A 13,485-nucleotide genomic window follows, 5' to 3' on the forward strand; every position below is an offset into this window, starting at 1 on the left:
ATAATTCAGGTGGGCGCATCCAACACACCCACACACCTTCTACACAATTTGCAGCAACACAGACCAAGCCTGAAAAAACAGTAGCATATAGCCATGCCATTTGTTTTTCACACTACTTCAATCAGAGATCTTCTCTGACCCAGCTCCCAACAGCTGCTTATTATTCGATTGTTTTTGTAATTCTTCACTGACCTGAACAACTTCTGTGAGATAGATTTTCTAATATTAAATTAAAACACATAGAAAAATAAATCCTTTGCTGTGAAGGAAAGAATATCCAACTCTTCTTTCCTCATTTACTTCATGTATCTCAAGAAAAATAAAAAAAGATTCTACAGTTTTATCTTAATGGTATCTTGACCCTCCATGCTACTTCTAATACCTGCTAGCTTTTGTGAAAGGCCCCAAATAGCTTCACATGTGTAACAGTTTACTCCTCTTAAACATACAAACCTACAGACTACCAGCAATAATAGAACTTCTGTTTTCGTTAAGTGTGACAATATTGCATTTTTGTTTCAAATAATATTGGTTGACAAAGTTTGCTAGTTTCTCTAAATCAGTCAAAGGTTACCTCTGCATTTAGGTTGTCTGCAAGGCTTTCAAGAAACTGGCTTTCAATTGGATTCTGCTGAGTAAGAAGAGTCAGGTAATGACTGAGTTTATCATGGGTTGTAATAATGACGCCTTCTCCGAATTTGTCAAACTGAGGCCGTCCAGCTCGACCAAATATCTGCATGACATCTAAAATTCCAAGGTCAACAAAGGAGCCTCTTTTTGCAGCATATATTTGTGTTCCCTGGTTGAGGAAAAGTTAATAAAAATTAACATAAATACACATGAATATAATCCTGACGAGCTGAATACTGAAATTAGGCAAATATAGCATGATTTCAGAAGTGTACTTTAACTAATCCTTTCATAATCTTTGATATATTTAAATCTTTACTATACAAACTAGACTCCCACGAGAGAGAGTCAGTTTAATGAGATATAAATAACATTTCAAGTCAATCAGACATCTCCCCTCCAGGCCCAAAACAGACCTTGCTATCTATACTTCTTCACAGGTTTCTCTTAAGACAGATACCTTTCTGCAGAGTAATGGAAGCTCTTACCTTAATAACAACAGCATGAGCAGGAAGATTGACACCCCAGGCGAGTGTAGCTGTACAAACTAGGACTTTGATATGTCCATTAGCAAACAAGTTCTCAACCAAACTTCTGTCTTGCCGCAGCATTCCTGCATGATGAATACCAAACCCATCTGGAAACAGCTCACGTAACTGTTTATTTCTGGATCTCTGTACCTAGAATGGACGAGCATAAAAATTAAAATCACTTCTAATTACACTACAACAAGCACTGTTAAAAAATATGCAGAAAAAAAGACAACTGAATATTATTAGGAGTCATATGAACGAAAATATTACTATTAATGTCAAACTTCTCATCAGTGCCAGTATTTCATGATTTTCTATAAATGAATTTGACTTCTGTTCTTACTTTCCAAAGAATCCACCTCATTGTTTAAAACAATAATTTTTTATAAAAATATAGCTTAACTTAAACAGAGATCTGAATTTACTGGTAACTAGTATGAACACTGAAATGGAGAACTCACACTTTGCTTTTCTGTAAACCAACTAATTCAGGCTATGCAGGCAGCTAGGACAGGCTTAAGGCAGCAGACCACATGCTATACTTTACATTAAGGAGGGGATACTCTTCCCCACCACCAGCCATTGCATCAGCTAGGCAAGCGTGGGTTAATAAATTAATAGTACAGAATTAAACTGTTCATCTGCCCCTCATTTTTACCTTCCCCATGCATAGGAGGCTGGGATCTCAAATCTGCAAAACCTCTGGTCCTCCAGTCTCCCACTCTGTGCGAGGTCCGTAAGCACAACTCCCTTATTTCTGGGTGCTAGTTTTATCATGCTTCACCTGAACTGACTATTGAGTCAAAATTAAGAAAATCTAATACACCTGCCTTCCAAACACTAAACTGTGAAACTCCAGTCATTTTGGAGTGTGTCTTCCAAAGCAACAGGGAAAGAAAAAAGAAACCCAGCCACTTCAAGAGGAAACCCAAACCACCAGAGGCCATGTCATTTTAGCCCAAGGGGAACAGTTGTCCTTCTGTTCACAAACAAGGTTTTGGGCTAAAGCTCAAGTATACACCAAAAGTACAGTTAAGATGACAGGAAGAAATGCCCAGTAACCCTGCCATAAACTGGAATAAAGGACCATCAACCAAGCTTATATGAGCTTAAACGTAAGGTCAGAAAACATGCTACATACAGTCTCTCTACTCTCACACCTGGCTACTGGTTTCTCAGATTTTCGTGTTTCTATGTCCCTGATTTGCCACAAACACCTCTGATCTTCCTCCCATCTCTTCCACATTCCTAACTACCGCACTCACTACCTTCCAAAACTGATTGCAGATGAATATGACAGCAGGAGGGTTGTGGTAACTATGACTCTAATCTTTCCCTAAAACAGATTTCTTTATCTTTGTCAGCAGAGAATCTCTACTTTTCTAGAAAGTTAAGTATTTTTTTACTATCATTCTATTTTCAGCCCTGCATATGACAGTTAATTAATTCTAGATCAAATTATTATTATTATTATTATTTTTAATCTTCACATTTACTAGTACCTGACACACAAGCACTGAAAGTTAGATAGGGAGTGGATAAAACAAAGCAAAATATGGTTCACAGTACTGGCATACTGCCAAACATGAACAATAAGTCTCTGCAAACACAGAAATAAATAGGAGGATGGGAATGCAATTATAAAGGAGGATATGAAAAGAAAAATATTGTAGGAAAAACACATTTCTCAACTTCATGATTATCCAGCTTCTTAATATCTGATCTTTCTTGCTTTAGCAGTAAGTATTTACTATTAATTTAAAAGACATCAAACTCCGCTTTTAACTACACATGATTTTTTGGCAAATTTAATTAACCGCTGTAGTGCTTAAAAATGAACAAATAAGAAACCGAGAAAGTGGCAGTGCAGTTCACGAAGCTTATTATTTATGAGCTAGTGCATGGAAACAAGTATTTCATAAAGAACACAAATGCACCCGGGTTTGCATTTATGGTCTATCAACAACAAAGCTCACAGAAAACAGGCACCTGTAAAACTCACTTCAGCTGCAAATCTGAGAACAATTGTGACAAACAATTTTGGATTGATCTTGATTACATTCAGAACGTGCTGTAAGCATTTAGCAGCGTAATCAGCTTTTGTCTTAAATCAAGTAAATCTTCCTATGTGATAAGTCAACCATCAGAAATTTCACTTTTTTAGTAGAGTACTGGTGTCACATGAGAATTTTACAGATATTAAAATAACTACTTTTCAAAAAGGACAAGTATTCAATATAAAAAATAACACTTTAAATATTATAACCTGTAGCTGAAAAAGCCAAATCTTCTTGTCAAATCTCTACAATTTAAAAATTACATACATTTGTTTGTAACCTGATTGCTTATGTTGACTGTTGTGACTGAAAAACAGGGCAATTTACAAATGGGAAACTAAGAAGATTAAAACCTTGTACTATATATGGAAGGAAACCGTATTGGTTTACAGTTTTAGGAAGTACAATTTCACCAATTTAGAGAAAGGAACTTGTGACTATAGGAAAAAGGAGCAGGAAGCAGAAAAGTTTGTGACAGAAAACACATTAAGATACGGCAATGCTAGTCTGACTATAACTCAAGTACATACAAGCTTAAGATCAACCATTTAAAAATACACAGGTACACCTAAATGGATTCATATAGTTGCATTTAGAAAGAATGTTCACATGCTTCTAAAATCTACTACACATTCTAACACAATATCTTTGAAATATTTAAAACTCACAGGTTTTGTCTTTAATTTATTGAATCTATAAAGTGTCAGACTTCCAGGTTAAAGAGTAACCCGTTTGGAGACACATTAAATAATTTTTTTTCCAACACAAAAGATGTCGGACTTTTTAAAGCGAAAAACTCACAGCCCACTTTTCACATAGGAAAAAAACAAACGCCAAGCTAATCAAATCACTATCTTCAATGATTCCATTAACTCCAAAGAAACTGAATTAATTTTCCTTCCATAAATTTGGGGGCATTTTAAATTACAAAGGTACAAGGCAAGTTAGTTCAAGAACAATGAAGTAACTCAATTTTATGAAGTTACACTTGAGAAAATTAATTTTTTAAAAAAATTACATCTCAGTGATGGCTTGGAATACTGCTCACACAGCATATCATTTAATGGCAAGACAGTTGCAAACAAACCTTCTAAGCTCTTGTGCCAATGAATTGCATGGTAATTCTATTAAATCTGAATTTTAATGGTTGCAGAGACAACAAAACCAGCAACTACTAAATAAGAGAAGTGAAACTAAAAGAACTTACACACCTCCCATCCTATTCTATTACAGACTAAAAGGTTTTGCTTAAAACTTATACAAAACGTTACTAAGTGCCTCAGGTGTATGGAGAAGTTGTTATTATGAGGTCTGGCTCTGGTCTCCTGATTAGAATTGATTTTCTTTCCCCTCCCTTATTGCTCAAGAGGGCTGTAGATTTATGAGCTTTGCTTACATGTGTGTGTGCATCTATACCAGTACATATTAAATAAATTCCTAGCTGAGCTTGCTGCCACCTATATTTCTCCTTTAAATACCTTGACTTTCATGCAGTTCTTGATTAAAACACATTAAAAATGTCACAATTTGACACAGAAAAATGTCTTGCTTAATTTTAATGTGAGGCTTACGTAGCAGAAAAAATATTTAATCAAGTTTTAGGGTATTTCAGCTAAAGACTTAAAAAAGGTAACGCACTTCCTTACCCTTTTCTTGCATCTAGTGTCATCAAGACTATAAGCTGCATGCTTTTTGACTGAACTACCAATAACATGTGAATCAAAGAATTAAATTTTTAATAGGCCTCTAGCTAGATTTTTTTCTTATTTTCTCTAAAAAAAAACAAGTGAAAAAGAGTAACAAAGCTTGATTATGACAATTAGCTGCCGACAAATTACATCTTGATAAGTGAAACATCAATTTATGTATTTTCTTTGATCTCCAATTTCTACACTCATCTACAACAGACTAAGTAGATCACCACCACTTGGTAAGATAATCTATTTTTTCTTTCTGTAAATTACTTATTTTTCTTTCATATTTCCTCATTTTGAAGACACTGTTTGCAACTTTGAATTTTGGTGTTTTTTTTCCCCACTAATAACACAGTTTTTGACGATCATGTATTTTCCTCCAGTAACAGAAAAAGAACAGGCTATTCAAGTATATTTCTCATGATCATCTTACTACAGCAAAACTTCATGCTTGTGAGTGTAAGACGCAATCATTGCAATTTCCTTTCTGCGGATTTCACAATAAGACAGCACTTGCTGTTTGTTCAGAATGCATCATCATATTTATTCACTGTTTTGAGCAATTTATTCCCATCCTTCATTCTCTGCACTGTCCTAACACCCTGTATGGTACTAGCTCCTAACTTTGAGGCCTCATTAGCTTCGCTTGATGAGTATCGGTGCTCAGACACCACAGATATCACAGACACCTAAATCAAAGTAAGGTATCTTTTGCTGCAGCCTTCAATGAAGGACACTTTAATTAGTACTACTATAGTGTGATTAATACAATCCAATTATTTCCAAAACAACTGTTCTTTAACTTTCCTGAAAACATCCAAAAGTGTAATTCTTAGGCTGACCTTCTAAATTACTTTAAGTTCCAGCTAGGCAAAAATCCTCCTCTGCCTCATTCATATTAATCATACTGCGGAATCTGTTCTCCTGGCTCATTTAAAGAACACTGATTGTCTTTCAAAATTTATGAGAACAAGGTAAGGTGGGAGAAGCCTCCATTCAGGCAGCTGAGAAAAGCAGCACAAAAAAAGGGAGGTTGAAGAGCCCATCAGTGAACTTACTCCTATTCCTTAATAAAAAAAATCTAACATGACTTCAGTATGTATGAGGACTGAGAGAAATGGAGAGAAACGATCAAAGGATTGCATGATCATTCACCACTTCTCTTTTTCAGAATGCACTACATACATGTTGCATATTAATGAATCTACAGAAGTTAAATCTTTAACGTAAGTTTTATTCCTTAATTCACAACTGCTGTTTAAAAGGGGAGAAATCAAAATTTAGGTAGTGCTAATAAAACCCTGAGAACAGGTTTTTAAATATGAAGTCAAAATACAATAATTTCTTGTTACAGAAAAAAACTATGAAACTCCTTAATATGCACAGTTAGAGCAAATACATGAATCCTAGAGAAAATACTAAACCATGAAGACAAGCAGTAACACTATCTGACAGTTTATGAAATAAACTGAACATGAAGAAATACAGACTGGAGTCTAAAGGGAGAAGAAACGAATGCACTTGAGCTACAGCTATTCCACCTGACGACTCCCCTTTTATGAATCAGAACTTCTATTTGCATTATTCAACTTGTACTGTCTGAATAATAACTAAGCTATAAGCAGCTGTTTCTAGGACAAGGATGAAGTGGCATGTTATGTGGCAACAGTAAGACTTAATTATTATTTGATTACAGCAAATAATTAACTTTGAAAGAAGCTTTCCCTGTAAGATTTAAAAGTTGATGACATTCTTCACCATGAGGGTGGTGAGGCTCTGGAACAGGCTGCCCAAAGAAGCTGTAGATGCCCCACACCTGGAAGTGTCCAAGGTCAGGTTGGATGGGGCTTTGAGCAACCTGGTCTAGTAGGTGTCCCTGCCCATGGCAGGGCGGTGGGAACTAGATGATCTTTAAGGTCCCCTCCAACCCAAACCACTCTTTGATCCTACGATGACTTCTGTGATTTATATTTATTAAACAATTGATCCTTATCTTGTGTTACCTTTCATATTCCTTGAGAAACAGCATGAAATGGAAAATTGTTAGTATTTACTAAATACACATTAACACACTAAATCATACATAAACAACTTTTCATGAAGCTCTTCTGTAAAGTTATAAAACACTGACAAAAAGATACCCAGCATTTCAATACATCGGATTCAGTTAGTGCTTCTGTGCTGATACGCCCTCACATTAGTTCCCTCACTCTTTCCTGGGAACAGCAGCATCAGCTTCATTGACTATTCACCCTGCAGCTGGTTCCCGTGAAGAACCCAAAGACTACCAAGAGCTCTCCTCAACCAAGATGACTTGCATGACCTAGCAGATCATTTCTGCATGGATGCAGGCTGGCTAATATGCTATTCTACTTAATGAGCATACATGCTCATTATCTATATCTTCACTTTTAAAATGTGTGTTGCTATTAACTTTGTATAGTTATCCTGAAGTACTATCTCTGTCCAACACTTATTCTTTTTACTGGGTTATAATTAGTGGGCACCTGGCAGGACAGTATTTGAAGAAGGTAATTCTAGCAAACAAATGTGAATCAGTTTGAATTTCTCCTGGAAGAGTCAATAATCTAATTGTCTCCCTCTGGAGATTTAAGTTCACTGTATTAAAGTTAGAATTGTTTAAACCTATGAGTTACTGATCAGATCAATTTACTGAAAGTACGTTAGTAAGTTCTGCAAAGTGCTCTAAAAATACCTCTGAAGGAGAAAGAAAGGAGAGTAGTGTGACTGCTTTGCTTAAACATCTTCCTGTGTCATTGTAAAGATAACAGTTCTTTGAGTGCAATCATCAGGAGCACATAATTCAGGACTAATTTTCGGTATGATAGTATTATAAATGCTTTTCTTCTGAATCTTCCCTTTGTGTGTATGCAGGTTTCTATTGACTGTGGGCTCTCTCATGACGATACGTAGTTTAGAAATATTTGTTCAGAATAGGAAGCTATTTGTCCATAGTCCTCAGTAGGCCACAGACTATTTTTTCAATCGTTGCACTAAAAGCAACTCTCTTTACATGTCTTTACATGCACACATTTTCTGCAGAACAAAGCTACCTTCAGTGAAAGTTTTTAAATATTTTAGGTCTGTATAACAGTTTGTAAAACATAGTTTTCTGCATGAAGAAGAGAAAGGAGGAGAAGTTCAGACAATTAGGAACAACTGCCAAGCAGCCTATCCAAGTCAGGACTGTCTTCTGCCAGTCATATTTTTTAATTCAAGTGAAATAATGGCCTCTTCAAAGCCACACAAATTTCATTGTGTATGATTACCAGTTTTGAGATACGGTTAGATTAGACTAGATTTTAGTACACTCTTTTGCTTTATTTTTTAGACTTAGATGTTTACTTTTCAGCCCATGCTGCCAACTCCTGTACTTTTTACAGGGTTGGTGTTTGTAGATATTCAATGAAGAAACAACTTTGTAAGCTGTTGTTCCCTTTAAAGGAAAATGAATTCTGTAAATATGGTCTGAAAAGTCTTGTCTGCTTTCACAACTGAAGAGTGAAAGCTTATAATTTTCCTGCTTATACCACAGTAGTGGTAACTTGGGAATTTGAAACCTGGAAATCTGGCAATTCAATGATTCCCTGATGTACTTTGTGTATGATAACATCGTGATTTTTCAAAATAATTCAGGTTTAAAACATACTTTGCAGTTGTACAAATAGGAACATTATTTCTCAGGTCATTGTGCTCCAATTAGAGAAAAGTTAAAAAGAAAAATCCTATGATTTTTTTCTTTCCTTCCCATAAGGATTCACAAGGAAAGGAGGTATAAGGCAGAATTTCTGGCACATTTTTCTGTTGCCCTGGCCTTACCACAGATCATAACATATTTATTGCACAAGTTTGTGTTTCATCCAGTTCTCACATTAGGGAGTGATGGCTACCGGTGAAAGAATGGATTTGTATGGTGTCCAGAAATGTCTTGCCTTATTCAGTGTGCTCTTTTTACAGTACACTAAGTAACATCATAGCAGCTCCATCACTTTTTTCATTGAAAAAGTTACGACTGGAAATACAATTCTATGGAAGGAGCAAGACTAGCAATCAGATTGAAAACCCTGCAGAGGTTTAATTTAATCTTTGATTTATCAGATCTATAATCTATAGCGTGGAAAATAAAAGTGTTTACAGACCTCACTGAGGATAGAAGCTGAGAAAATTTAGTATTGCTAAAGTGTTACATTTTTGAGCCAGCCAGACAAGCCAAGAATGAATGTATCACGAATGCAAGTTTGACCATACGCAAATGATAGAATCACAAATCACCAAGGATGTAGACATAGTTCCAAATTACCTCATTTAATGCCCAGCTGTTATAAAGCAAAATAAAAGAACTATTTGTATAGACAGTACACTACCTCAACTTGAGCCAGAATTTTATAACACGGACCAAATTAACCCAACAGTTACTTCAAGCCAGACTGTGGTGTCTATCTTACAACTGAATGATTTACTGATTCTTGGATTAAAAGGGTTTAAGAAGTTAGAACGAAAAATAAATTATTCTGTGAAAACACACATGGAAAAGAGCACCACATTTAGACAGAAAGGAAATATTTGTTATAATGACCCAGTTCAAGCTCCACCGAGTGAAAATGCAGTAAAAATAACAATAATTTTCATATATTGTACAATGATAAGCATCTTTCTATTGTTTATAGCAAGTGAAATAAAAATTATATAGATATTTTTGTACTGGTTCAGTGTGATGAAAATCTGGATTTCACAGTGCCTAAATAATCTCAAATCTTGTTGAAAGAAGTGTCAAAACATTTCATTTTAGTAATAACATGAAAATGCACATTAAGATTGAATTAGTTGTATAACATTACAATTTTAAAATGTATGCAAAATCATGTAAAGCTCTGGTTTTCTTTCTTGTCAATTTAGAATTAAACAGTTGTCTCTCTGGGAATAGTCATGAAATATGTAAAACACAGCAACGTATCCATTCTTCTCCAGCCCTTGAGACAGGAGGTCCTGTCATCAGATTTGTTAACCACTTGGTGTACGCAGAGGAAAAAGTCATAAATCTTGGTCTATGTTGCTGACAGCAGAAGTTTTCAGTATGCTGTTCGAAAACTAGCCAATAGTGAAGACATACAGCATGAAAAGAAACTGACAGAGGAAGAGACAGTTGGATGACATGCAAGGGTAGCATTGCAGCACCAAGGATGAATCTGTACTGGTTTCAGTTTGAATAGTGACATCCTCTTCAGACCTAGTTAAACCTTGTGTTGCCATGCCTAACTGTGCAAAGATTTCAATATTTCTGCTTCAACAGGCAAGTGATACTGCATGGTTGCTATAAAAATATTTGTAATATCTGAAAACACCTTCTTTGCTTTGTAATACTCAAAACTGCCAATCTGATGAGCCACGGCAATACTGGATGCGTTTATACTCAGACAATGAAAGCAGAAGGAATTTTCAAGATCTTTCCAATACGGCTGCGGCTTACTTATTACATATTATCACGATTTTTAGTGCAACTCCTCCTCAAAGGCTACGCTGACTGAGACCTCATTAACCCTGCAAGAAAAAAATCCATTTGTGAACATTAAGCACATTTATCACTTCATAATTAACCATAACAGTCCACTACAACTTCACAACTATGCAAGGTGATAGATGGAGGATTCTTTAAAAGTACTGAATTTCTCTTAGAAGTTTTCTAGGTAATCAGAAATGTGCTGTATGAATGACTAGTCTATAGGCTTTGCAAGCAGTTTTAGACTGGCATTAGTATGTAGGGCCACGAAAGCTGAAATTTAACAGGAATGTAATTTTTTTGAGAGATGAACCCTGGGTATTAAATGTCTTTTGATTTGCTCTTGTGGCTTGGTTTCTTTACTTTTCTAGCTTCTGCCCTACAGCATGGAAGAAATAAACATAACAATACTAGGCAGACACGATTAACAAAATGTAAGTCAATAATAGTGGTATGAATTCCTAAACTAAAAAAGGTCAAAATCATACGCACCGCTCATTAAGTAATTGAGCTATGTTACCTGAACTTTAACAAGAAAAAAAGATAAACAAACTAGAACATCAGACCATCTGCAGCACTGTAAAAATAATACTTTTCACTGACACCTGTGTAATATGAACACCCATAAGAAAATTCATGATGGAATTAGCATCACAAAGTTTTTTTGTGTGCTAATATTAAACAAGTCTCACGACTAAAGACATTTTATTCCTCCTTTGTCTTTGCTATTTTAAGAGAATTTCAAGGATTACTTAATAACACTTTGTAGTTCAGTGTAGCTAAATATTAAGTCTTCCAAGAGAAGAACTTCAAAAAAATCTCCAAAGGTTACGAAAAATTAGATGTTTATGTATTTTCATATTGCAGAGTTCACAGAGGATCATCTGATTAATTATACTAAGTTATAATAATTGATTTTTCTGATACAGCACTAACATAAAAAAATCTCTTCAGAAATTAACAGACCTTTAGGTGGTGGGAACAGTGAAACTTGGTTTCCTATGAATTTTATATTCCTTGTACCCCTGCCCCAACTCAAATGCATGCCCATCACATTTCCATAACCTCATCTCTCCCAGAATTCTCTCTTTGCCTTATTGTTTCAGAAGTATTTACACTGTAGCCTCAGGACAAAAAGTTCATCTTCAAAATGACATCTGTAAGACTTACGCTGATTATCAACACCACCATTTGATATTAGCAACACCTTTGACAACTGTGCTGTCTTTTGTTAGTTTTATTCCAAATTACTCGCAGGTTACTCTCTGAAGTTCTGCAACCACAGTGCAGAACCGTGAAGCCTGTGGACTATTAAACATCATTCAAAGTCGGTTTCAAAGGTAACATGATGTTTTTACACAACTAAAAGGTCAGAGAAGTAGCGCCTAATAAGTGGTGAAACAAGAAGGTTTATATTATTGTGCTCTTTTGGCTGGCAGACTTGGAAATTTAGAGACAAACTGTCAGCTAAACTGAGGCAGGTATGAGGCTTCCAGAGGAAACGAGCTGAGGCAAGAAAGGAGCACTGTGCAGTCACCTGTGATTTTACAGCCAGATCCTGTTTAAATGCAGGGTATTTTCCCACAGACCTCTCCTAAATTATGAGATTCCTTGGAGTTTTAAACTCCACCTACCAAAAAAAAAAGTTTTATTACTGTGGAAAAAAAACAACCTCCTCAAATCCAGCCTTTATAGTCCTTATATTTCATGCCACTTACTAACATTATGTTTCATACTCCATGAAGGCTGCAAGATAATTGCTTTATAAAGTTTGAAGATCACAGAGATGAAGATAATTATGTATAATCAAATTTGGCTTTGAAAGGCTGTTTTCTACATCCACAGTTCTTCAAGCATGCACCTAGCACATATAACTCCTCTCCAAGGCTGATATTTTGAGCAAAGGATGAGTTATTCTCTTGAATAAGTAATTTTTATAATATATTTACAGAGGTTTGAGAAAAAATATATTGCATGGATGTTAACTCACCAATCTGCTTTGTCTGGGGTTTGTATACTAGATTAGAAATCCTCTGCCAAAACTGAGGAGCTTGCTATTGTTAAGATATTGTAATTCATATAACATTATTTTAAAACAGCCTAAACAGATTCTTCAGCAAGCTAACTTTAAATGTCTTACTCACATATCAGATAGATCTCAGAGGAAATTTAAGAGAATAACTCACATATCAAACATGCCATGGTACTGGAAAAAGTAAGGAGATTGTTACTTTCCCACTTAGTTCAACGCACAGCAGCACACAGCAGGTGAGTGGGGAGCCACTGTGCTGCTTCCACAGGCCCTCTCCAGTCTCAATTAATTGCCATTTTTCATACTCTGTTTACTTATCTTGCATACATTAGTGCTAATGACTGTTCAAAAGTGTTAGATGCCATACTGTGAGCTTCACTTTCTTTCATCTTTTAATTATAGAATCATAAAATCATTTTGGTTGGAAGAGACCCTTAAGATCATTGAGTCCAACCATAACCTAACTCTGGCGCTAAACTATGTCCCTAAGAGCCTCAATCTTTACACCTTTTAAACCACTCCAGGGATGGTGACTGCACCACTTCCCTGGGCAGCCTGTTCCAGCGCTTCACAACCCCTTCCACAAAGAAATGTTTCCTAATATCCAATATGAACCTTCCCTGTGTTTCTTCTGTACAATAGTCATATCTTTTCAAAGCATTACATCCGTCATGCATTTCCTCTCCTTAAAAATGTTTTTCATCTGACAACTCTGCCTTCTTTTTAAGGGCAGCCTCATCTCAGAAGGCTTTGCAAAATCCTTCATCTAAAATTTGAACCTTTATCTGTAATACTGCACCTGTTGTGGTGTTAGGAGCCTAAGAAGAAATCAATCAGTAAACAATACCAACACTTGCCTTAAAATTAGTATGTCTATATAATGTATCACTTGAAGTAATAAGATTTTTAAAACTGAGTATCTTATGTTGTTTTAAATGACAAAAATAACTGAAGTAAAAACATACATAAAAACATCTTTTCCCTATTTAAGATTGAAAGCTACTGCTTTCTGTATAAAATA

The 13,485-nt window shown here is 35.5% G+C and overlaps 1 protein-coding gene across 3 annotated transcripts in view; it reads right to left on the reverse strand.

Annotated features, from left to right (window-relative positions):
- ASCC3 (activating signal cointegrator 1 complex subunit 3) overlaps window positions 1-13,485 on the reverse strand; it is a 266,295-nt gene that overhangs the window by 101,815 nt on the left and 150,995 nt on the right. For all 3 annotated transcript variants that reach the window (XM_065056591.1, XM_065056589.1, XM_065056590.1), the window contains exons 15-16: window positions 1,119-1,310; window positions 575-799 (exon numbers count right to left, since the gene is read on the reverse strand). In XM_065056591.1, coding sequence (XP_064912663.1) covers window positions 575-799; window positions 1,119-1,310 — 417 coding nt within the window. The remainder of the gene's footprint in view (window positions 1-574; window positions 800-1,118; window positions 1,311-13,485) is intronic.

This window comes from Columba livia, chromosome 3 (assembly GCF_036013475.1).
Source record: "Columba livia isolate bColLiv1 breed racing homer chromosome 3, bColLiv1.pat.W.v2, whole genome shotgun sequence".
In the NCBI taxonomy this organism is placed as follows: Eukaryota; Metazoa; Chordata; class Aves; order Columbiformes; family Columbidae; genus Columba; species Columba livia.